This window comes from Tenrec ecaudatus, chromosome 8 (assembly GCF_050624435.1).
Source record: "Tenrec ecaudatus isolate mTenEca1 chromosome 8, mTenEca1.hap1, whole genome shotgun sequence".
Lineage (NCBI taxonomy): Eukaryota > Metazoa > Chordata > Mammalia > Afrosoricida > Tenrecidae > Tenrec > Tenrec ecaudatus.
Genome location: NC_134537.1, coordinates 59,261,908 through 59,285,091, shown reverse-complemented (window position 1 = coordinate 59,285,091; position 23,184 = coordinate 59,261,908). Strand labels below are relative to the sequence as shown.

General features: G+C 37.7%; 1 protein-coding gene across 1 annotated transcript in view; it reads left to right on the top strand.

The window, feature by feature from the left end:
- The window catches only part of FMN2 (formin 2), a 368,626-nt gene that overhangs the window by 201,846 nt on the left and 143,596 nt on the right, over positions 1–23,184 (top strand). Inside the window, exon 5 of the mRNA XM_075555679.1 lies at positions 19,320–19,407. Coding sequence (XP_075411794.1) covers positions 19,320–19,407 — 88 coding nt within the window. The remainder of the gene's footprint in view (positions 1–19,319; positions 19,408–23,184) is intronic.

Sequence of the window (23,184 nt, the reverse complement as noted above, 5' to 3'; positions counted from 1 at the left end):
TAGCTACTCTATAATGAGTAGCAAGTTTAAGAGTTCTTTTGAGATCCACTTTGGTCTTTTCTTTCTTTCCTGTCTTTTAATTTACTTTGCTCTGTTCATAAATGATGTTCTGGATGTCATCCCACAGGCTCCCTGCCATTACTATTCAATGTGTCTAATTTGTTCTTGAGATGCTCCCAATATTCAGGTGGGATAGACTCAAGGACATATTTTAACTCAGATGGACTTCTTTAAATTTTCTAAATTTTCATTTGAATAATTAATGACCTGTTCCATGCTTGGTGCCTGGCCTGACTTTAGCTGCTGATATTCAACTTTTCTTCATTGCTTCCCACAGTTGTAGTCAATTTCATATCCATGTATTCCATCTGTATAGTCACCTTTTGTATGGTTGATAAAATGTATTTGTGATTAAGAAGTCTCTTGTCTGGCAAAGTTTTATCGTGAAATTGCCAGCTTTTTTTCTATCTGTGCCTTATTTTCCATCTACTGTTCTTTCCTTTTTGTTTCAAACTTTTTCATTTCAATTACCTATAATTACCAATGCATCTTGTTTGTATGTTTGATGAATTTTGGACTGAAGACATGGTAAAATTCTTTAATTTCTACATCACTAGTTTTAGTTGGTAAGGAAATTTGAAGGATAGTTTTGTTGGTTCAATTCCCTAGTATGTAGATATAGCCCTATCTAAGACAGTGTTATAGTTCAGGATAGAGCTGGAAATATCCTTTTTGATGACGAATGCAACACCATTCCTCTTGAATGCATCATTCCTGGCAGAGTAAACCATAGATTTTCTTATTGATAATGTCCAATACCAGTCCATTTCAGCTCACAAACATGTAGAATATTGACCTTTATGTGTTTCATTTCATTTTTGACCACTTACAAATTTCCTAGATTTGTGCTTAATACATTTGTAGTTATAATCATTAGTTGATGTTGGCTGCTGTTTCTTCTCATTTTTAGCCGTTATGGTTGACTCCACCCTGAGAAGGCACTTCTTCCTCATGCACATTTTGAGGGCCTCCTGACCTGAGGGCTCATTTCCCGGCACTATTTCTGACCATGTTCTGCTTCTATGCCTGATGTTTTCAGTGTCTGACAATGTGTGCGTGCTATCCACAAGGTTTCAGTGGCTATTTCCTCTGAAATTGACTACCTGTTCCTTCTTCATAGTTTCTTGATCTGGAAGTTGGTCTCATACTTACACCTACCACTCTCGCTGAGATTCTTACATTCTTCCTGATGACATTGAGAAGAGGAGGAAAACGTGAGGAGGGTCCAAGAATTTTTACATAGTGGCTCTTCCCTCTGTTGGAGAAGATATCAAGTGTACAGAAAACATCCAAAAAGGGAAGCACGTTGTAAAAGCAGAAGCAGGGTAAGGGGCCATGGACGTGTGAGTGAACCTCAGCATTTTCTGTGCAGATGCAAATCTGGATCCATTTAAACTCAAATACAGTCTGAACTTTCATATTTTCTTTGGTACTAAAACAGCCATATGTTATGTTTTCCATAATGGTTACATTGAACACTTACCTTAGATTTTTACTTTAGATAATTGTTACTTCTTTTCGTACAGTATTTTAGAGATGAGTAAATTTTCTTCTGACACCAAAAAGTTCTTCCTGTATTAATCTTTCCGCACACTGGTAATAATTAGAAAGCCATGATGAATCATAGGAAGGTACCTCTTTTAGTCCCTGTGATCCTTCTCAGGTAACTGGGGATTATTCCATTGTTTACTAAATACCTTCCTGACTGTATTTCTTTATGACTATTTTATAAATATAAATATACACTCAAACCATTATTTCCTATTTCTACTTTAGATACTAATTTTTTAGTTTTGGTTCAAAAATTGGGAAAGGGGAAAGGAGGAAGCCTAAGATCTTATAATAAATGAAGAATGACTTTTTTCCTGTCCCAGGGTATTTCCAACAACAATATTGAGAAACTTGGCCAGATGTTGTTTTTGCATACTTGAATAAAGTATCTCTAGACAATAGCAGGTAAGCCAACACAGTTATCTGGCCTTTATGGTACAAGGCAAGAGATGGTGGCCTTTATGGTACATAAAAACTGGCAGCATAGCTCTCAGCATCATGGAAACATATAGTTATCTGATGGGTTGGGCTTTTGACTGGGGATCATAAGAAATCATGGAATGCTTTGTAAAGAAAGGTGATCCTATTAATTTCATTAATTGTTGTTGTGTGAAACCAGTAAATAGAACAAGAGGCAGGTGTTCCACCAGAACTAATGGATACTATATGGCTTAAAATTGGGAAAGTTACATGTTCTCTATTTTAAGCACACTGATTCAGTATATATGCTCAGCAAATGACCTTTGACCGGATTTTGTGAAGAAGATTCGAACAAGACTCATCAGGTTTGGAGCAAGACTCTTCAGCAGCTCGCCGTATATGCAGATGACTCCATCTTTCTTGCTGAAGTGGAAAGGATTTGAAGTGTTATTGATGGAGATAAAAGACTGCAGTTCTAAATATGGACTGTACCTCAATGGAAAGAGAACAGAATCCTTAAGAAACCATCTATAGCAGAAGTCACCAGGAAAACGAATTCATAAAAGCCCTCGGAGAATTTATCAATGTTTTTGCTTAGATGCATGAAGAATTACAAAGGCTAATTAAAGCCACCGCAAACAGAATCAATCTTTATATTTATTCAAGTTCACGCTGTAGAATTTGTTTGTTTCTAGACTGCACTATGTAAAAATTAGCCTAACATTTTCCACAATATTATTTTAAATTAATGAAGGTAAAATGTCTGTGTAACAGACAGTTCTTAAATATTATTGCTCCTTGATGAAAGAATGAGAAATTATGTTCAGCTTTATTAAGATCCTTATACAAATTCATTGTCTAATGTAAATAATACAGTAAGTATACATACATGTAGGTCTTGAAACATTTTTGGTGACTTTTATGAATTGTTATTCATAAAAACAGTACCCTTTTAAATTAAAATTATAGTGTGGCACATAGTACCCTTTATAAATTCAGATATATTTCAAGGGTAACTCCTTAATTTGTGTTGTGGTGGCGTCTTTCAATTAAGAATGATTAAAAGCAAATAGTGGATAAGTTCCTCAGTTTTAAAAAGAAAGAAACCAAAATCCTCACAACTGGAAAAATCAACATCATAATAAACTGAGAAAAGACTGACGTTGCTGAAGATTTCTTTTTTTCTGGATCCACAATCAGTTCTCATGGAAGCAGCAGTTAAAATCAAATGCCATTTGAATTGGGCAAATCTGCTCTGAAAGATTTCTTTTTTTTTAAAGATTTCTTAAAAGTATTAGTATTGATGATTAAATAACCCTACAAGAGAGGAACAAATGAAAGAAGTATAGGTGAATGGATACATTGGATGGTGTAAGATATGGCAATAAAATAAAATAATTAAGTATTGAAGAACAAGGATGTCAGAGGACTGACATGCACTTGACACAAGCTATTATTGTCATTTCAGTCGTCTCATAGGCATGCCAATAAGGGAGATAGAAGAAGAATTGACACATTTGATCATAGTCTAAGCAAATAATATTGGATAAACCATGGACTGCAGGAAATAAGTGCACACATCTGGGAAGAGGTACAACAAGAATGTTCCCTAGAACCAGGGATGATGAGACTTTGTTCCATCTATCTGGGACAGGTCAGCGGTACAGCCCCGAGATCTGGATATCATTGTCGGTCAAGCGGAGGGAAGAACAACAAGATGCCCTTCTTGGGGATGGCTCGACGCCTTGACTATACCAATGGGCTCAAATACAGCAACAATTGTGAATATCAGAAAATATTCTGTTATACATGAGGTCTCAATAAGTTGGAACCGATTTGATAGCTGACAACAGGCCACCTGTCAAAATGCACATCTGAGGTGAATTTTAAAATTATTTGTACAATGGCTGTAGCTCTCATTTGCTCTTCTTTTGAAAGATTCTTACAGTCTGTTACTGATTTGCTAAATGTGTAATCTTGCATCCGCAAAATGCATGAACCTCAAGATTTTCATATATTCAGATAGCGAAGGCAGCTGATATCTCTAAGAATTAGGGACTACCTCTAATCCCACACCCAAACTGACCCTCAACTTCCCCCAGACTGAAAGTGGAATGCCAGAAAAATATTCCAACTATGAAGCCTGGCAACTTACTTAGCAATCACTCTTGACTACACCTGTGTTCTCATTTTTAAGTTTCTAATCATTTAATGTCTGGATTGTTCCTGTGTATTATGAATATCTGTGCATTTCTATTTTAACCAAGAGATGATTTTTGGTAAGGCATTATTTTGTGTTTGTCGTGGAAATAATGCCTGTGGTTCATATTTGAGCAAATTGAGGATACCAGTGATCTGCTTTGAGAGTTGAGGCATGAGATTCTGCTGAGAGTTTGGTTTTCTTTGTTTTCATGGTCCAATTGGTAGGCAGATGAAGTCCTGTAAATGGAATTATTTTCTGATTGTACCAGCACTATCAATTCTCTTCAGGAGGACAAAACTAAACTGAGTTTTAGAATTCTATTGTGATGACAGTTAATTTAATTATTGACCTTTGTTTTTTCTGTTGATAAATTTTGAGTAGGTAATGTATAGGTATAGTCAGAAGAGTTGCCTCTGACTTTGAAATTGCTCAGGCATGTGCAGGAGCAGTGAATTTTTTAATGTGGTTATTTCAGCCAAAAATTTTAATGTCCACCAGATGACATTTCCCTGCATGGGTCTTGGAAGAAGATGGGGGAAGATACTGATAGGATTTGCCTGCTAGTAATTAGGAACAAGATTTCTTAGAATGCAATCCTGCTATATATAAAATAAGCCCTGTGGGCAGCAGGAGGTGGGATTTCATTACCATCAAGATTTAGGAGTGGAGTTTGTCCTTTGGACCCAAGATTCCTGCACAGTGGTTCTCCTGGATCCAGATGACAGCTACACTTCGGTGGACCGAAACAGAACCAGGGCCTAGTGCATGGAACGGAGTGGTGCACTCACCAACCTATAGCAAGATAAGGTGAATACTTTGTGCAGGAGGCTTTGTGTAGGAGTGGGGTGTCTCTGAGCACTTAATTGGGGAATTTGGACTTGCTGACTTCCTCTGGGCTGAGACTTACTGGAGTGAGATGCCTCTGGGCACTTACTTGAGGGAGCTGGGTTTGCTGATGTAGAACTTGAATTGAATGCTTTCAGGTCTAGGCTTACAGCAGAGTGGTATGCTCCTTTGGGCATTTGTTAGTAGACTTGAAACTTTGTTATATGTTTTGGTAAACTAACGTGAGCTGTTCTCCCTGTTATTAAAAACTGTTAACATTGTTATCATGAATATTGTCTGTTTCACTATAGCCATCGCAATGGAGAAAAGAACTTAGAGGTAAAAGGGAAATGGTGTTAAGAAGTGCAGGAAAGAAAAAAAATGGAAACTGTTTGTGGTAGCAATTGTACAAAACTGCTTGATGTGATTGAACTCTGGAATGATATGATATATGTATTAGCTACCAAGTAATAATAGGTTTAAAACAAGAAAAATTACAGAATTTAAAAAACCAAGAACCTAGAGGTAAATTATAAAGCAGCAATTAAGTGAGCTCAGCATGTTTTCAAGAGCCACTTACTGATGGTCAAGTCAGTTGTAACTCAGGCTAGGACTCAGCTGATGGTGTCCCAGGCTCATGCTTGGCCTCAAACCATGTCATTTTGTGCATCAGGGTTTTGCCTTTCACGGTTGTTTCCTGTCTGGCAGAATGGTCAATATGAATTTTGTTTAGTACTACGAAACTTTATTTATCTTTCCCTTTCCCGGATATTTAGAAATAGACTTATTAAATACTCCAGCCGGTCTTTCTTTCCTTGGGATGGTATTATTTACAGAATGGAACACATGGCATGACTTCCCTCAGACTGAATCATTGTATAATGACATAAGGGGACTTTGTAGAGCAGTAAGATGACCAGAAGTTCCATATGGTAGGAATGCATTCCATTACTATCAAATACATACTGTGTGTCAACCACCAACTTAGTGGAGGCTTGGATATAGGGAGATTGCAGAATAAAACTGGGTTTTCAGGAAAGTCATGGATAAAACAATTCTTGAGCATATTTGAGGCCATCAGAATAAATTAGAATAAAAATTTCATCATCTCAAATTACATGATACTAAAATTGCTTCTATTGACTTTTGAATGCATCTTCTTTATGATTTTAATTGAATTTTTGCTAAAAATAAGTTTGTCTTCCATGAACATATTGACCAGTAGCATGAACAGTCAAGAGAAACCCATCCTGGAAATAAAAATTTGTCAGTAGTCCTTCTCAAGAATACTTGTAAGTTCATAGATAATTTGAAATTACTTTTAATCAAATGCTCAAATGCAGTGGATTGTATTATTATATAGAAAATAAGGATATTCAAATGAAGACAATGATGATTGAATGAAAATAATGATTTGAAGGAGTTTGATCTACTAATTCCTTATTTTTGTGTTACAACTGAGTGTTTCTGTAAATGTGATTTGAATACCAGTGAAAGGCATGATGGTTTTCTCAAATACCTAAGTGGTCCTAGTGTTTTATTTAACCGCATGATTTTGCTCTAAGACATTTAAGAAAATTATTAAAAAGTTTCATTTGTGAACTTATTCTACCAAATTTCCAAAGTAATGCAATTGCTTAAGTTATTACTTATTAGTAAATAAATATGTCCTGTTGTAAATATATTTGCCCAAAACACATGCCCAGTGGCCTAGTAGTTTTGTCCTGTGTGTATATCCAAAGTAATTGAGTCAACCAGACACCCCTTACTGAAGGGTTGTGGGGAGGAGATGAACCAGGAAGGGTGCAGGATAGCAATGATGAAACATAACGTTCCTCTAGTTCTTAAATACTTCCTTCCCCCCGTCCACTATCATGATCCCAATTCTACCTTACAAATCTGGCTAGACCAGAGGATGCACATAGGCACAGATAGCAACTGGAAACACAGGGAATCCAGGACAGATGACTCCTCCAGGACCAGTGGTGAGAGTGGCAATGCCTGGAGGATAGAGAGAATGTGAGGTAGAAAGGGGGAACTGATTACAAGAATCTACGTATAGCCTCCTCCCTGGGGGAGGGACAGCAGAGAAGAAGGCAGGGGGAGACGTCTGACAGTGTAATATATGACAAAATAATCATAATTTATGAATGATGAAGGGTTCATGAGGTAGGGGGGAGTTGGGAGGGATAGGGAAAATGAGCAGCAGATATTAAGGGCTCAAGTAGAAGGCAACTGTTTTGAGAAGGATGATGGCAACAAATGTACATATGTTCTTGACACAATGGATGTATGTATGGATTGTGATGAGAATTGTACGAGCTCCCAATAAAATGGTTTAAAAAATATTATTCACAATAGCAACACAGAAGTTGAGATACCAAGGTGAAGGGAGACATCAGACAGTGTAAGATATGACAAAATAATAATTTATAAATAATCAAGGGTTCATGAGGGAGGGGGGAGAGAGGGGGAAAAATGAGGACCTAATGCCAGGGGCTTAAGTGGAGAGCAAATGTTTTGAGAATGATGAGGGCAATGAATGTACAAATGAATATGTATGGATTGTGAAAAAAAAACATGTGCAAAGAAAACATAATATTAATAGAAGAAACCCCCCCCCCCCAAAAATTTACACAAATGGAAGAATATTCCATGTTGGCAGATAGGAAAACTCCTGGATTATGAAAAATGTTGGTGATATGTAAAGATCTAAAGCAATATACAGTTTCAACACAATCCCAATTCAAATCCCAACATCATTCTTTAAAGAAATGGAAAAACTAACTCCATATGGAGAAGAAGCTTTGGATAGACAATGAGCTTCGCATAAGTAAGAAGAGTATGTGGTCTTTTATTACTTGACCTCAAAACCTATTACGTAGCCACGGTTTTCACAATAGCCTGGAACTGGTATAATGATAGATACATAGAACAATAGAACAGGACAGAAAACCAGAAATAAAAGCACCCTTGTACACACAACTGATTTCAACAAAAGCCAAATAAACATTAAATGGGAAGAGGAGGCTCGCTTCAATAAATGGTGCTTAAAAACCTGGGCACCCATCTGCAGAATGAAACAGGGCCTCATGCACAAAAACAACATGGTGTATTTGAGACCTAAATGTAAAGCTTTTTATTGCAAAATCTGTTGACTGATTAATTATATTTAGATTGGGTTTTGATTATAGTTCATGTCAGTTTTTGTACTATATCCTTACATAATTTTCAGGCCAGTTGGATAAGATGTTATTTTGAAGCAAAATATTTTTCACTGGGACAGGAAGAAAGTGTGAAAAGCTAAATCTTATAAGAATAGAAGATGTATAAGTGTCTCAAAACCTTTTCTTCCAAAAAGCAGTCTTCTGAGGTGCAACTACGTACACATACAAGAACACCGGCCTGTGTGATCCATGGATTGTAAATAATACCAAATCTGAAGGAGGGATGGTATTAGAGTTTACATTGTGGATGGCTGAATTGCAGAAGGCTATGGAGGACAATGGAAGCCCAAAATCCATTTAGAGGGTTGACACATAGATTTAGCCTCCTGTGAATTCCCTCTAATCATAGTTGAGGGATATAAATAGCCTTGTTATCAAACACAGAACATTGTAAAGTGTGTTATGGTAGATACAGCAAGATTAAAATGTACTATCTTAATTGATTTACCCTCTGGCCTATTTACAAATTGTGTCAGTTAAGTAAAACATTTTTAAAAAGTGAAGGGAAATACATGTGGATTAAGCCTCTTGTGAATCCGCTCTAACCAGAGACCGGGGTGTACATAGCCTTGCTACCCTGCAGAGTCCACTGAAAAGGGGATTATGACAGATGCTGTTGTTGTTGTTGTCGGGTGCCATCAAGTCCGTTTCTAACCATAGTGACTTTATGCAAGACCAAACAAGACATTAGCAGGTCCTCCACCGTCCTCACAATTGTTCCTATGCTTGAACCCATTATTACAGCCCCGGTGTCGATCCATCTCCTGCAGGGTCACCACGAGGGAAGGTGTGGTTAAGTTAAAATTCAATACTTTATCATTTTATCTTCCTTTTGATCCATTTAAAATTTGCTCTAGTTTTTAATATTTTATACTTCCTTTTCTACTGAAGTTTTCCTCTTTTACTTTGTTAATGTTAGATTTCTAAAATTTTATTTTGTATGTGTGTTTTTCTACATATGAAATTCAGGATAGGTACATCTATAGAGACAGTAACTGGGTTAATGTTCACTTGAAAGTTGTAGAGCATGGGGAGGTAATAACAATCAGTGTACCTGTTATGAATGGCAGAAAAGTTGTGTAGAAAAGGGATAATAGAAACTTCAGAACAAGTGACAAGAGAAATGAGCTGGCGGAACAAGTACAAGAATGAAAGTGAATGTGAGCATGTTTGTGTCACAAACATAGCTGCGGGCGGTGCTACGTGGGCAGGCTCCTGCGACTGGGGCTCCGCTTGGCACCGCTGAAGAACCAGATTGCTGTGTCCAGAGCCATGCCCGCGGCCACTTATGGCACTTCAGTGGCTTTGCAAATGTGGATGTGGATGGCACTCGCCTGCACTATAAGTGGACAGTGGGAATGGAGAGCAGGCAGTCCTGCTGCTTCCTGGGATGCTAGGGATCCGCGATGTTTCTGAATGGAGCGAGAGAACCAGAGAGCCTCTAGAAGTCCTATAGAGATATGACTACTTTGCTCAAACGTGTCAAAAATGAGTGGAAGACATTCTGCATTTCAAACATCTGCCAGACGGTAATATCTGTAGACACTTGCCGCCCCTCATTCAGTGCCCTACTTTGCACATAGGGAGAAAGATTCTTTGGCCCCAAGATTCCATGAGGACTTCATCCATAAATATGCTAAAGAGTCACAATTGCATCTGATACCCAAAGGAAAGCACAACCTGCGTGTACGTTTTACAAATGAATTCAACAACTTAATGGAAGATTTCCTACAGTGAAATACCCTTCAGCTTTGATTCCTTGGCTTGGCATCTTATGTTTGCTGATGAAATCTTGAAATCTCAGATAAGTCCCAGCAAAGTTAACCTGCCTTCCTGGAATCTCTTACAAAGTACTATTGGGCAAATGTGAATTGCTGTAAATGAAAATAATGATATATTGAAAACATCCTTTAATTTTAGTATCTACAGAAATTAAGTCTGATTTTTAATTTGTCAATTTATAGTATTTTCTTAAAAAAATAAATTGCAATGAAATAGATAAATAAATAAATTCCTACTCAGATGTTTTACTTTCAAATAAACATTTAGGTCAAGCAAAAAAAGAAAGAAAGTGAACATAATGGAGGGAAGGGGATAAAAGGATTGTGTTATACTAAATTAAAGAATGTACAGTAGTGAAAATTAAATTTTATTTTAATATAATAATAAAATGGTATTGCTCATTGAAAAATAAAGGAATAATAAAATAGTACAGTAGTAGATTTTATTAAAGAAACAGGTAAAAGAAGAGAAATGAAAAAAAGGAAAAGCCATTGCTCATTGGTTGATGTCAAAGCTGGGCCCAAGAGCATTTTAGCTCGTGTGGGTTGGAGAAAGGCATGCTACTGTGGGAAGGGTGGGCTGCGTAAGTGGGTTCATGGCCACTGCTGGAAGCACACAAGGCAACGACCAATTGAATCAGTGCTTAGAAGGGAGTGACTCCACCCAGTTAGATGCTCGAACAGTCTGGAATAAGCTTAGGCTAGAGGTCAGTGGGTCAATTGGGGTGATGGGATCAGAGGGACCAGGGCACTTGTCATTTTGGATATGAAATGTAGTACAAAACAAGAGAAAGACTTTTAGAAATCAGAGAATTAAAAAAATTAGATTACATTCACATTGGGTCTAGAGTGAGATCAAAGGGCAAGGTGTTACATTACAGCCTAAGTACAGCTACAATACAATGCTCTTTGTATTATATTAGGGCTACTAACCTTCTCAGCCTATGGTCATTGGGGACTTCAGTTGGGTGTAGGGGAATGAATGACAGTAGGGATCTTCAGATGGACTTGGGGCTCCCATTACCATGCATTGTTGTTGTTAGGTGCCATCAAGTCAGCACAGTGACCCTGCACAACAGAACGAAATAACGCATGGGCCTGTACCATCCTTACCATTGTTGCTGTGCCTGAGCCCATTGCTGGAGCCACTGTGTCAGTCCATCTCCCTGAGAACCTTCCTCTCCTTCACTGCACATCTAAATTAGCAAGCATGATGTCCTTCTCCAGGGATTGGTCTCTCCAAACAACATTTCCAAAGCATGTAAGACCAGGTCTTGCCATCCTTAGTTTCAAGAAGCACACTGACTGTATTTCTTCCAAGACAGATCAGTTTGTCATTTTTTTAATCATTTTTTGGGACCTCTTACAACTCTTGTTACAAACCATACATCAACTGTATCTTACATATTCATACATATACTCCATTTTTCTTTTCTAGACATTTACTTTCATTGAACCCTTGGGATCAGATCTGCCTTCTTTCCCTCCCTCCTACCCCACCCCAACCTTCAGGGTCCCCTGATAGATTGTAGATTGATAATTATTTTCAAATCTCACTCCAAATGCCATCTCCCTTCCCCCTGATTTCTGTTGTTCTTCCTTCTGAGTGTGTGTGTGTGTGTGTGTGTGTGTGTGTGTGTGGTTACGTGCCATTCATTGCGACCAGTGCCCACCTTCCTCCCTACTGCTGCCCGCTTCCCCCTACCCTTTTGGTATCTCTATTCCCATTCCTGTTCCTGTGTTCTCTGTGTTGTGAGTTTTATCTCATGCCTATACCTATGTACATGCTCCCTTCTAGTCTAGAGTGGGAGGCGGCACTGAGATTGTGATAGCGGGGCGTGAGGAGGACTCCAGGAAACAGAGGTATATTGTGTGACCAATTAGTGCTCTACTGCACCCTGATTGACTCACCCCTTGTGCCCCCTCTTTGGGGAGATGTTCCATTGTCCAGTTTGTCATTTTAGTAGTCCATGGTACTTTAAATATTCTTCTCCAGCATACAATTCAAATGCATCAATTCTTCTTTGGGCTTCCTTATTCAGTGTCCAACTTTCACATACATATGATGCAATGGAGAGTACCAGGATTTGGGTCAGGTGCACCTTAGTCCTCAAAGTAACATCCTTGCTTTCCAGTACTCTAAAAAGATCTTGTGCAGCAGAATTTATCTAACGCAGCCTGGCTTTTGATCTCTTGACTGCTGCTTCCGTGAGTATTGATTGAGTGTCCAAGCGAGAAAACATCCTTGACAACTTCAATCTTTCTCCATTTAGCATGATGCTGCCTTATTGGTCCAATTGTGAGGATTTGATCTTTACGTTGAATCATAATCCATACTCACAGCTGCAACCCTTGATCTTCATCAAAAAGTTTTCAGGTCGTCCTCGTTTTCAGAGCGCAAGGTCATGTCATCTGCATATCTCGGGTTGTTAATAAGCCTTCTTCCAACTCCGATGCTGAATTTGTTGTCATACAATCCAGTTTCTCTGATGATTTGCTCAGCATACAGATTGAACAAATACTGTGAGAAGATACCCCTGACACACACCTTTCCTGATTTAAACCCTTGTTCTGATGGCACAACTCCCTCCTAATCCTTGCACAAGTTCCTCAGGATCTCAATAAAGTGTTCTGGAATTCCAGTTCTTCTAAAGGTTATAAACTCATTTATTATAGCCACACAGTCAAATGCATAGTCAATGAAACACAAGGAAAATTTTTCTACTATTCTCTGCTTTCAGGCAAGATCGATCTGACATCAGCAACTATATCCCTTTTTATACGTCCTCTTCTGAATCAAATCTGAACTTCTGGCAGTGCCCTGTCAATGTACTACAATTGCTGTTGAATGTGTAAATAACTATAAATAGTAAGATCCAAACTTAGAGCACTGAATGGTCCCATGGCCTAAATTCTAAATATATCCAATTTGCAGAAAGCTATGGATGATAATATATTTATCCAACATTATCATCCATAGCTGTCCACAAACTTGGGTGTTTAGAATTTAGGTACTGGTACCATTCTACTCTGGGTTTAGGACTTAATATTTATAATCCTTGGATCACACAGGCTGGTACACGTCTTCCCTGAGGACTTAGCTGACTCCTCACTTAGATGACTCCTTGTTTTGAGACAAGTCTTTAAGATCCCAGACACTATTTTTCATGATAGCTTGGCATCACTTGATTTCTTCACCATACTTTGCAATGGCACCCATGTCTTTAATGATCTCCTCATGAAGGGGAGTAGCAGGCAGGGCCATGTCATATAATTAACTGTTCTTTTATTAGGACTATGATCAAGTGAGAGTTCAAAATCCATTCATATAACAATGTTTCTCTAAATGTTGGGTGCACTTTTACAGACATCATTGTCATTTTATTGTAGTACATCATAAATCAGTCCCATGGAGCTTAAGCTAATTCTATTGATAACAACCGTATTTTAATCAATGGAAATGCACTGTTTATACATGTGTAGGACGTCTTGTTAGACTTCAATACATGAATTGTTAAATATATTCAAATCTTTGGTGACTGGACACCAGTTATACATGCCATAAGCGTTGGAGATATGGCAACATTTTTGGTCGCACTCATTTACAAAGTCAGAACCATACCTGCTAGGCCAACGCATGTCACAGAAAGGGAGAGGAAGCATGGAAACAGTATACATTTGTTGGTCCTGGGTTGTCATTCATTGGGCACTCTCAGAACAATAGGTCTGAATCCGCTCAAAACCCAACCACCATCAATTTTCTAACCCTGGGATAGAAATTGTCTACTCCTTTTCCCACTAGGGCATTTGAACTTAAAGTTCAAGGGAGTATCTTCATTCCCTAGCTGTGCTATAAGTGAGTTGAAGGTTAAATCCAGTTCATTTAGTGGGGTATTCAATCAGGGCCCTTCTGAAGGGTGTTGTGCACCTCGTAAGGACTTGGACAGACTTTAATGTCCAAGTTGTCTATAGCATGTTGCCTGTCACCAGGGGTGGGTTTGAAACTAGGTAAAAATTGTCCGATGAGAAACATAATACCCAGAATGCATTCCCCTTGAAGTCTAAGCAATGTTAAGAATTTTCCCCAATGATAGGGTGCCTTGCCTGGCCCACCCACAATCAGAAGTACAATTGTCCCTTCTAATACAAATATTACACCTCCCTCTTCTTGATCTAATCTCCCACTACAGTTAATTAATTATTCTTATAGGACTATCTGTTAATTTGGGGTGACTATAGAATGCTGCTATATGAGCCACTCGGTGTTGTGAATAAGGGAGCGACATGTAGTTGTCATCATCTTTAGAGGCTTTTTGGATAGGTGTTTGGAGAATATATTGGAAGGGATGAAGATCACTGTGTTCTAGAATCACCAGGAGGAGTGAAAATCTTTTGCTAACAATCCAGAGTTAGCATCGATAGAAAGGTAGAGTCTCTCTCGCTCTCTCTCTCATATGCATATATATATATTTGTGTGTGTGTGTATATATAAATATTTGTGGATATAGCTGGAAGATGGTACTGGTATCACAACATAGAGAGTAAAAAGCAAAATTGATTACAGGTTTATGGTTTAAATTATGTTTTACTCTAGTCATGTCAAATAGAGGTTTATACAGCTAATCTAAATGGCTATATGAATTAGGAAAGTTACATGTTAGTGGTGAAGTTATAGTATCAAGTTAAAATTGACTTGATAGCAGTGGGTCTTAGATGACTCAATTATTTTCTGCTTTGAAATTTTTGTTGTGATATGTTTATATTAACGGAACACATGTTAAATCAAAGAAGATTTCTGAAAATTTCTTATGAAATATGAATCCTCATACATACTATGTGGGATACATATATCCTTCTGAACTCTCAAAATAGGACTCGGTGGGACACATATGTCCTTCATGTATATAGGGTAGGGTTATGTGAGACACACTTGTTACTTTGGAATAGGGTCAAATTATTTGGGACATCTATGCCCCTCTATACTCTCCACCACTTCCTAGATCCCTTGACAGTTATATACAATTCAGGACTTCTGAAATTGACATATTCATGGAATTATGCGGTTGAGACCACTCCACTCATCGCAGCCCGGTAGGACCAAGCAGAATTGTTTGCTGGGTTTCCAAAGCTTTACGTATTTGCAAAAGCAAACTGCCATAACGTCTTTCCTGGACTGTGCGGTGGATTTGAGCAGCTGTTGGCTCTTCAACTAGCACACCACTCCCACTGACCCGCTGCCATTGGGTCAATTCTGACTCCTAGTGACTCTTTAGTCTTTCCGAAGCTAGACATCTTTAGGAGAGCAGACAGATTAATCTTTTCCCCGAGGAGTGGCTGGTGGGTTAGTAGTCCAACACGTATCTGATGGTGCCATTTACTACTCAGATTCACCACCATCGATTTGATACTTACTCGTAGAGACCCTGTAGGACAGGTAGAACTGCCCCCTGTGAGTTTCAGAGACTGTAAGTTTTTATGGGATTAGAAAGCCCAGTCTGTCTCCTGTGGGCAATCTGGTGGTTTCAAACTTCTGACCTGGAGGTAAGCAGCCCAAAGTATAGCCACTACAACACCCGGGATGCTGTGACATTTCCACCAGGGTTCCTCAAATAAAGAAACTTAGACATAGACTTACACAGGTTATAATACAGTGGGTTGTAGACACAATGATTTATGATGCTCATCCATTTCAACAGTTACACATACAAGTCCCCCTTTTCATAACACCGTGTACCATTAGTGTGAGAGTAGCTACTCAGTAAATCCCCAAACCTTTCGCTGCCATTAAATGGATTCACATAGCAACCGTGTTAACGCAAGAGAGGAAAATATGTGTGCCCGAGGGCTGCGGGGAGGGGGTGCTGTAGTTCTCGCACTTTGCTCAATGGCTAACGCAGCTTTCAAAGCACTAACTTAGAAGTACAATGTTATTAGTATGTTTTCCCAATATACGCAGGAATCTGTGAAAAAGCTTAGCCTCTTGAGAGGTTTTGCTATTTTACCCAGGAAGGCAATGCTGGGGAGGCTTTTGTGATTTTTGTTGTTGTTGTTGTTGTTTTTAATGTTTGTTTTGTTCCATACCCCTACTCCTGCGGGGTTACCTGGATTGTTTTATTTTGTGTCTCTATGGGAAAGCTCGTGAAATGATTTTATTAGTTTGCTCATTTACTGAACTTAAACCTAATGGAAGACAATGTCAACACTTGTTTAGCTTTTTTTTAAATTTAATTTTTTTATATTTTTACCTGTTTAGCTTTAAGGCAGCTGTAACTTCTGATCATTTGACCATACCTATTTTTATTTCCTTTCCCTGCATCGTTTGTCTAAGCAACTTTAAAGCAAAATATTGAAAGTAAATATGATTTTCTGCCTGTCACATGATCAAGACCTGAGATGATAGTTTCATGAGCAGGATTCACTGGTGGTGTTAGAGTTTTGAAAACATATTTTAAACATATTTGTTCTAGAAAAATATTCCTACTACTGTTTTTGGAAATCTCCTGGGGCTGTATGGCTTGCCTCTTCAAGACTCTCTGGAAAGGAAATTTTGTGGATACTTCTTATGCTTGTAATTCTCTATTAATTAGTAAGAAAGTGCTCTATAAAATGTGGGGTGGGCAGAGTGAAAGAAACTTCTAGCAAAATAGTGGGCTTTCTCAAAGACTCAGGTGTTCATTCCTGTTTTTTTTTTTATTTTTTAGGGTGAGAGAGTGAGTGAGTGAATTAGTGAGAGAGTTGAGTGAGTGAATTAGTGAGAGAGTAAGTGAGAGAGTGAGTGAATTAGTGAGAGTGAGTGAGTGAGTGAATTAGTGAGAGAGAGTGAGTGGTTGAATTAGTGAGAGAGTGAGTAAGTGTGAGAGAGAGTGAGTGAGAGAGTGAGTGAGTGAGAGAGTGAGTGAATGTGTGAGAGAGTGAGAGAGTGAGTGGGTGAGTGAGAGAGTGAGTCGGTTTTTAAATTTTTTTAAAGAAAATATTAGGTTCCCAGTAGTTGTCATTAGGTGCCATGGAGTGTGTTTTGACCCGTGGAGATTGTAAGAAAAGGAAGCAGCGCTCAGTGTGTGTGAGTTCATTGGCTGTAGTCATTGTGTCAATCCATTTCCTTGAGGGTTTGTTTGTTTTCCAGCCGAATGCATCAGTTTTTGTACAGCCTTTGTGTTCACTGTCGAGAATTTGCATACATCTGAGGTGACTGAAATATCACAGCTTGGGTTAGGTGCACCTTAGTTCTCAAATGACATGTTTGCCTGACTACTTCCAAGGAATTTTTTGCAGTTTTGTCTCATGCAATATGTCACTTGATCTCTTGCCTGCTCCCTCCATAGGTGTCAATTGTGAATCCAAGTAAAAAGAAGTCTTTGGAAACTTTGGTTTTTCTCCATTTATCATTCATTGATTCTATTTTAAGGCTTTCCCTACCCCCACCCCTTTCTTTCTATGTTGAGTGCAATCCATATTGAAAGCTATAGTCTGTGGTCTCGACCAGTAAATGCTTGAAGTCCTCTTTCTTTTCAGCAAGCAACGATGTGTCATTGGCATGTGTTTGGGTGTTATTGAGCCTGCCTCCAATCGTATGGTAGCATTCTTCCTTTAGTGCAGATTCTCAGATTATTTGTTAAGTACACAGATTAAATAAGTATGGTAAAAGGATACAACCTTGACAGAACACATAACTCTCCTGATTTTAAACCACTAAATATTCTTACTCTGTTTGGAAAAAAATGCCTTTCGGTCTCTGTATGTATGAGCACAATTCAGTGTTCTGGAATTTCCATTCTTTGTAATATTACCCATAATTTTTATATGATGTATACAATTGAATGCCCTTGAATAGTCAGTAAATCACAAGTAAACATCATTCTGGTGTTTTCTACTTTCAGCCAAGTTCTATCAGATATTAGCTCATTTCACATCATATTCTGAATCCAGCTTTTATTTCTGACAGTTCACTGTTGATTTATTACTTTGATCATATTTAAATTATCTTCAGGAAATTTTACTTGTATGTGATTTTAATAATATTGTCTGATAATTTTTACATTCTGTTCTATCACATTTGTCTTGGTAGCTATCTACAGTGCTACATCAGTTTTTTTAAAACATCTCAGTTGGTATTATATAAATTCCTAGAATCTCAATCTCTCTCTCTCTCTCTCTCTCTCTTTTTGCTAATATCAAGTGTAACTGGAACTTTATTAAAGTCCACTGTCAATTGGACTTTTTTCTTCAGTAGTTGATCACATTCTACCTCCTGAAATGATTGAATGTTGACTAATTGTTTTTAGTGTAATGATTTTTTGTATTCCATCTTTTTTTATACTTGCTGCATCATTAACACTTTTATACTAAACCCTTTAATATTGAAACTCCAGACTTGAATGTTTTCTTCAATTCTTTCAGGTCATGAAATGCTGAGTGTGTTCTTCCCTTTTGGTTTTCTAACTCCAGGGCTTTGCACACTTCATTATAATACTCTGTCTTTGAAAAATGCTGCTTAGGAATTTTACTTTATTTCTTCAATTTTCTTTAAGACTCGATATTGCAAAGAACACATGTGAGAGGCTTTTCTGACATCCTCTTTGGTCTCTTCTGTCTTTGAATGTCCTATTGATTTTTTTCATGTATGTTGTCCTTAATGTCATCCCACAATTTATTTGGTTCTTCTGTCATTTGAATTCAAGGCATCCAACCAATCAATTCTTAAGATGATCTGAAATTCCAAGTGGGATCTACTCATGGGTGTACTTTAACCCTCTTGAGTTTGTTTTACTTTCCTTCAGATTTCCCCTGAACTTGCACATAAACAATTGGCTTTATGTTCAAAGTCTGTTCTTAGACTTACTCTCATTGTATTTGCAATCCCAGTTGCATAACTTCCAGCATGACAGTGATACACAGTGTGTGACAAACGAAACATGAGCTGTGGGCTTTCCTCCTAACAAGACATGCATTTTTATAGAGACAAAACTGATTGTTAATTGGTGGAAATTTTACCTGCTGACAGATTCATCTATTAAAAGCTCACTAAAGAGCAGGCCTTTGTGGTTTTTCTTTGTGAACACTAGGAGCACAAGTGCATTTTGAAGATTTGTGATATAAAATCCAAACGTTTTCCTTAGCTTAAAGTATATTTTTAGTAATTTAAATAAAGAAACAAAATGTTTTCTATTGCTCTTCATTCAGGGTTAAAATTATGCTAATTAGCACATAGTTTGAATTTAAACTCACAGTTCCCCTTTTCTCTTTCATGAGCAGGTTGTCAAGTTATTAAGCAACAAAAGATCTCAAGCGGTGGGAATATTGATGTCTAGTCTTCATTTAGATATGAAAGATATACAACATGGTAAGTGGCAAATAAAAAGTCAGCTTTTGAATAATAAAATTTTGATCGAAGGATTTGAAATTTATTGGCAAATTATTTCAAACTAAGAGTTTTTGTATATTTCTTTCTAAGTACTTCTAAACTTTCATAAACTTGATTATAAATGTAAGAGTTTCTATTAGGATTGACTATTATTTTTATACCTGTTAAGAACCTTATTTGGACATAGATAAGCATCATTTATAAATGCTTGATGTTTACATCATAAGAAGTACTCGTACATAGTGCTGTGTGAAGACCATATCAGTATTATTCCTGGATGCCACACTTAGAGAGTGACTGGGAAGCACTAGTAAGAATTGAATGATATGATATTTTCTGTCGGTCTCACTAACCATGCTATAAGATCTCATTCAAAATACTTGGACAATATAAGCAGAAAAAATATGTTGAGACTTAAGTATACACTTAAGTATTTGAGAAATAATGAAGAAAAAGTGAACTTAAAGTTTTCCTGCAGATCAGCTTGAATTTGTTTGGAGAAATATAGGTAAGTATGTTTTAAGAATGTTCTTAATGCAGGAGAAATTAATACACTTTCAGGAGGCTGAGTGAACATGATCTCAAAGAACCAGTGTTCCTAACGGGTTATGGTGTCGAATAGGAGGTGGGCTATCTCTTTTGGGTCTCCTGTTCCGTGATACAGTGAAGTGATGAAATTGGCATTAAGTAAATTCATTGCATATGACTTTTTAGAAAGAAAAGTTGGTTCTTCTAATTTGAGATACTTTGATGTACTCTCTGTTTTTTCTGTAGATGGGTGGATTTTTTTACTAGTAATTATTGAAGATGATTTGAAATTATTCTTATCTTCATGTTATTGATAGCAATCCTCACTGATGGAAGCAGCGATATCATTAGATTGTTTTTGCCTTTTTAAGATTATTTAGTCAGGCTTATGAAATACTTTCTATATTCAAAACCAGGGTGGTATGTAGTGTTCTTTAAATTGGCTTTCCCCCCAATGTTTTAGTAAATGAATTGGCGGTCATTCCACACATGCCTAGCACAAATGCAGTGAGACATTGCCTAATGGTAAATAAAAGCAAACTCATTGTCATTGAGCCCAAGCTGACTCAGAGCAACCCTTTAGAGCAGGGCGGCACTGCCCCTGTGGGTTTCTGAGACTGACTGTTCACTGGATTAGAAAGCCCAGTCTTGCTCCCAGGAAGCAGCTGGTAGTTTCCAATCTTCGATCTTGCGGTGAGCAACCCAGTGTTTCACCACTATTCCACCAGGGCTCCAGTGGCGAATAGAGAAATAAAATATGTATTCATATTGTCTTTTAAGTTACCCAGAATCTTAGAATAGACTTAAAGCAGATTGAATTAACTCATGGAGTGCCAGTTTACCTCTTAGAGAAACGTAGTTTCAAGAGTAACAGAGCTGATAAATCATGAAAACATTTAACTGTGGTTTAGGTTGTTTGTTTGTTTAGCATATGTTGTTATGGATGTAGACTCTATTTGGTAAGCTTAAAATATTGCTTGGAATAATTCATAAATACCACAAACTTTGTAAGACCTGTCAATTGATGAAAAACTCTTAATCACAATTTAAGTTTTCTTTTTTTTAATCATTTTTTTAGGAACTCATACACCTCCCATCACAATGCATACATACATCAATTGTGTAAAGCACATTTGCACATTCGTTGCCCTCATCATTCTCAAAACATATGCTCTCTACCCAAGCCCCTGGCATCAGCTACTCACTTTTTTCCCTACTTCCCCCTCCCGCCTCCCCATGAACTCCTGATAGTTTATCAATTATAATTTTGTCATATCTTGCTCTGTCTCACGTCTCCCTCCCCCCACTTTTCTATTGGATGTCCTCCAGGGAGGAGGTCACATGTAGATCCCTGAAATAGGTTCCCGCTTTCCAACCCACACAATTTAAGTTTTCGATGAATTATTTTGATGGTGAGGAAACTTCTCTGGCTAAACATTTAGGGTCATAATCCTATAAGAAGATGCCAAGGCTGGTGCCAAGGAGGACTTGTCATTTCTGAAGCTCACAGATGCAGCTCAGTTGGGCCATAGAATAAAATCTGAAAATTATCATGTGGTTCTTTCCTTCCATCAAATCTTCCACTTGGTTTGAGTTAATAATAAGAACCTTATGAATAAAAGAGTCTTTCTAACATCTGTGTCTATGGTAAAGCTAGTGAGAGTCATGAAACTTTGCTGGCTTTACCATGCAATGTTAAAGAATGTAAGTCTTTAATGGGATCATCCAGAATTATGCACACATTTTATCCTAGTAGAATTTAAAGTTACTACGGAGGTTTCTTGGAAACCTGCATACCGTTTTCTAAATTTCAGATGCTGTGAAAGCATTAAAAAGTTGTGCTTTTTGTGAATAAAGTCTTCTGTCTCTCATGGTTGGCTTGAACCATGACTTACAGGAGTGGATCACAGTGGCCTTTAAAATTAATTATATTCCTATCAGGTCATGTCTCTACTGAGAAACTAACGGAAGCATACAATCATTAATTCTGAGTTTAGAAGTGGCCAACCCATTAACGTGGATCTCCGATGTCATCTTATCAAAGAGGAAACAAAGACCGTTAAGTGGTCATATTGCTTTCTTTGAAGTTTTTCAGCTTGCTGATGAAGCAGACTTGACTTACATCCAGGCCACTTCGAAGAGATCCTGTTCCTTTTATCAAGTTGCATCTCTTCAATGATTGTGCATGTGGTTCAACTAGCATTCATATCTCTAGCATGAAGTTGATATAATATTGTAATGAACAATATAAATTGTTTTCTCAGTCACCCTCCTTGTCAATATGCTACCAAATACTGGAAGAGTATTTTATTTGCCTCATTTTAATTTTAAAGTACCTTGTCAGAAGTGATGTTGGCATATAAGCTTTGCTTAATAAGTGTCAAATGGCCCATTGCATTCTTACCTCCATTTCCACTGAGTACCACATCATGCTGAGAATGGAAGGTGAATGAATGTAGGCTATTTCCCTCAGGAACAGCTTTGAAAAAAAAAAAAACCTCATTGTCAAATGTTCTCAAAAGTTAGGGGGATGATAAAGGATTGAAATCTTGATGGATTTTACTAATGTGACAAAGGTAGCAGAGGGAGCTTAAAATAATGAACGGTGTGTACTTTTGTGTCTCTATGCAAGTTCTAGTAAAGGCCAGTGCTGCTAGGATATAGCATATCAGTCTATCTGGTAATTTCTAAAGGATCCTGAAGTTTCTGGCAAGTTTTCAAAGAGGAGAGAAAACTGGTACAATATAAGGAAAATTTAAATTCGATAGTTTGGAAGAATTTAAATTATAAGGAAGAGGTGTCTTCCAGAAAGGATTTGCCATTGTTTATGCTAAGCACTTAGGGATCCTATGGGTTTGTTAGTTGCTGCTGAGGCAGCCACCTACCCATGGCAGCCCCATTCACAGTAGAATTTCTCCTAGATTTTCTTTGTAGTTCTTCTTAGTCTGGAAGTTCCATTGAAATCTGGTCAGCATCATAGAGACACACTGACTGAGGGGTGATAGCTATGAATGGGATGTGCTGACTGGAAATTGAACCTCATCTCCCTTATGAAAGGTAATACTTCTAATGAACTTTCAATGCCCTTGCCCTCTTCTATGACTTTAAATCAATATCAAGGGATTCTTCCTGTTGCATGGTATAGTTTTCTGAAGAGTATATCTTTTTGAAGTCCTAAATAATTATACGGGAGTTATTGGCCTCTTATTTCTGATGCCAATGTGTAGT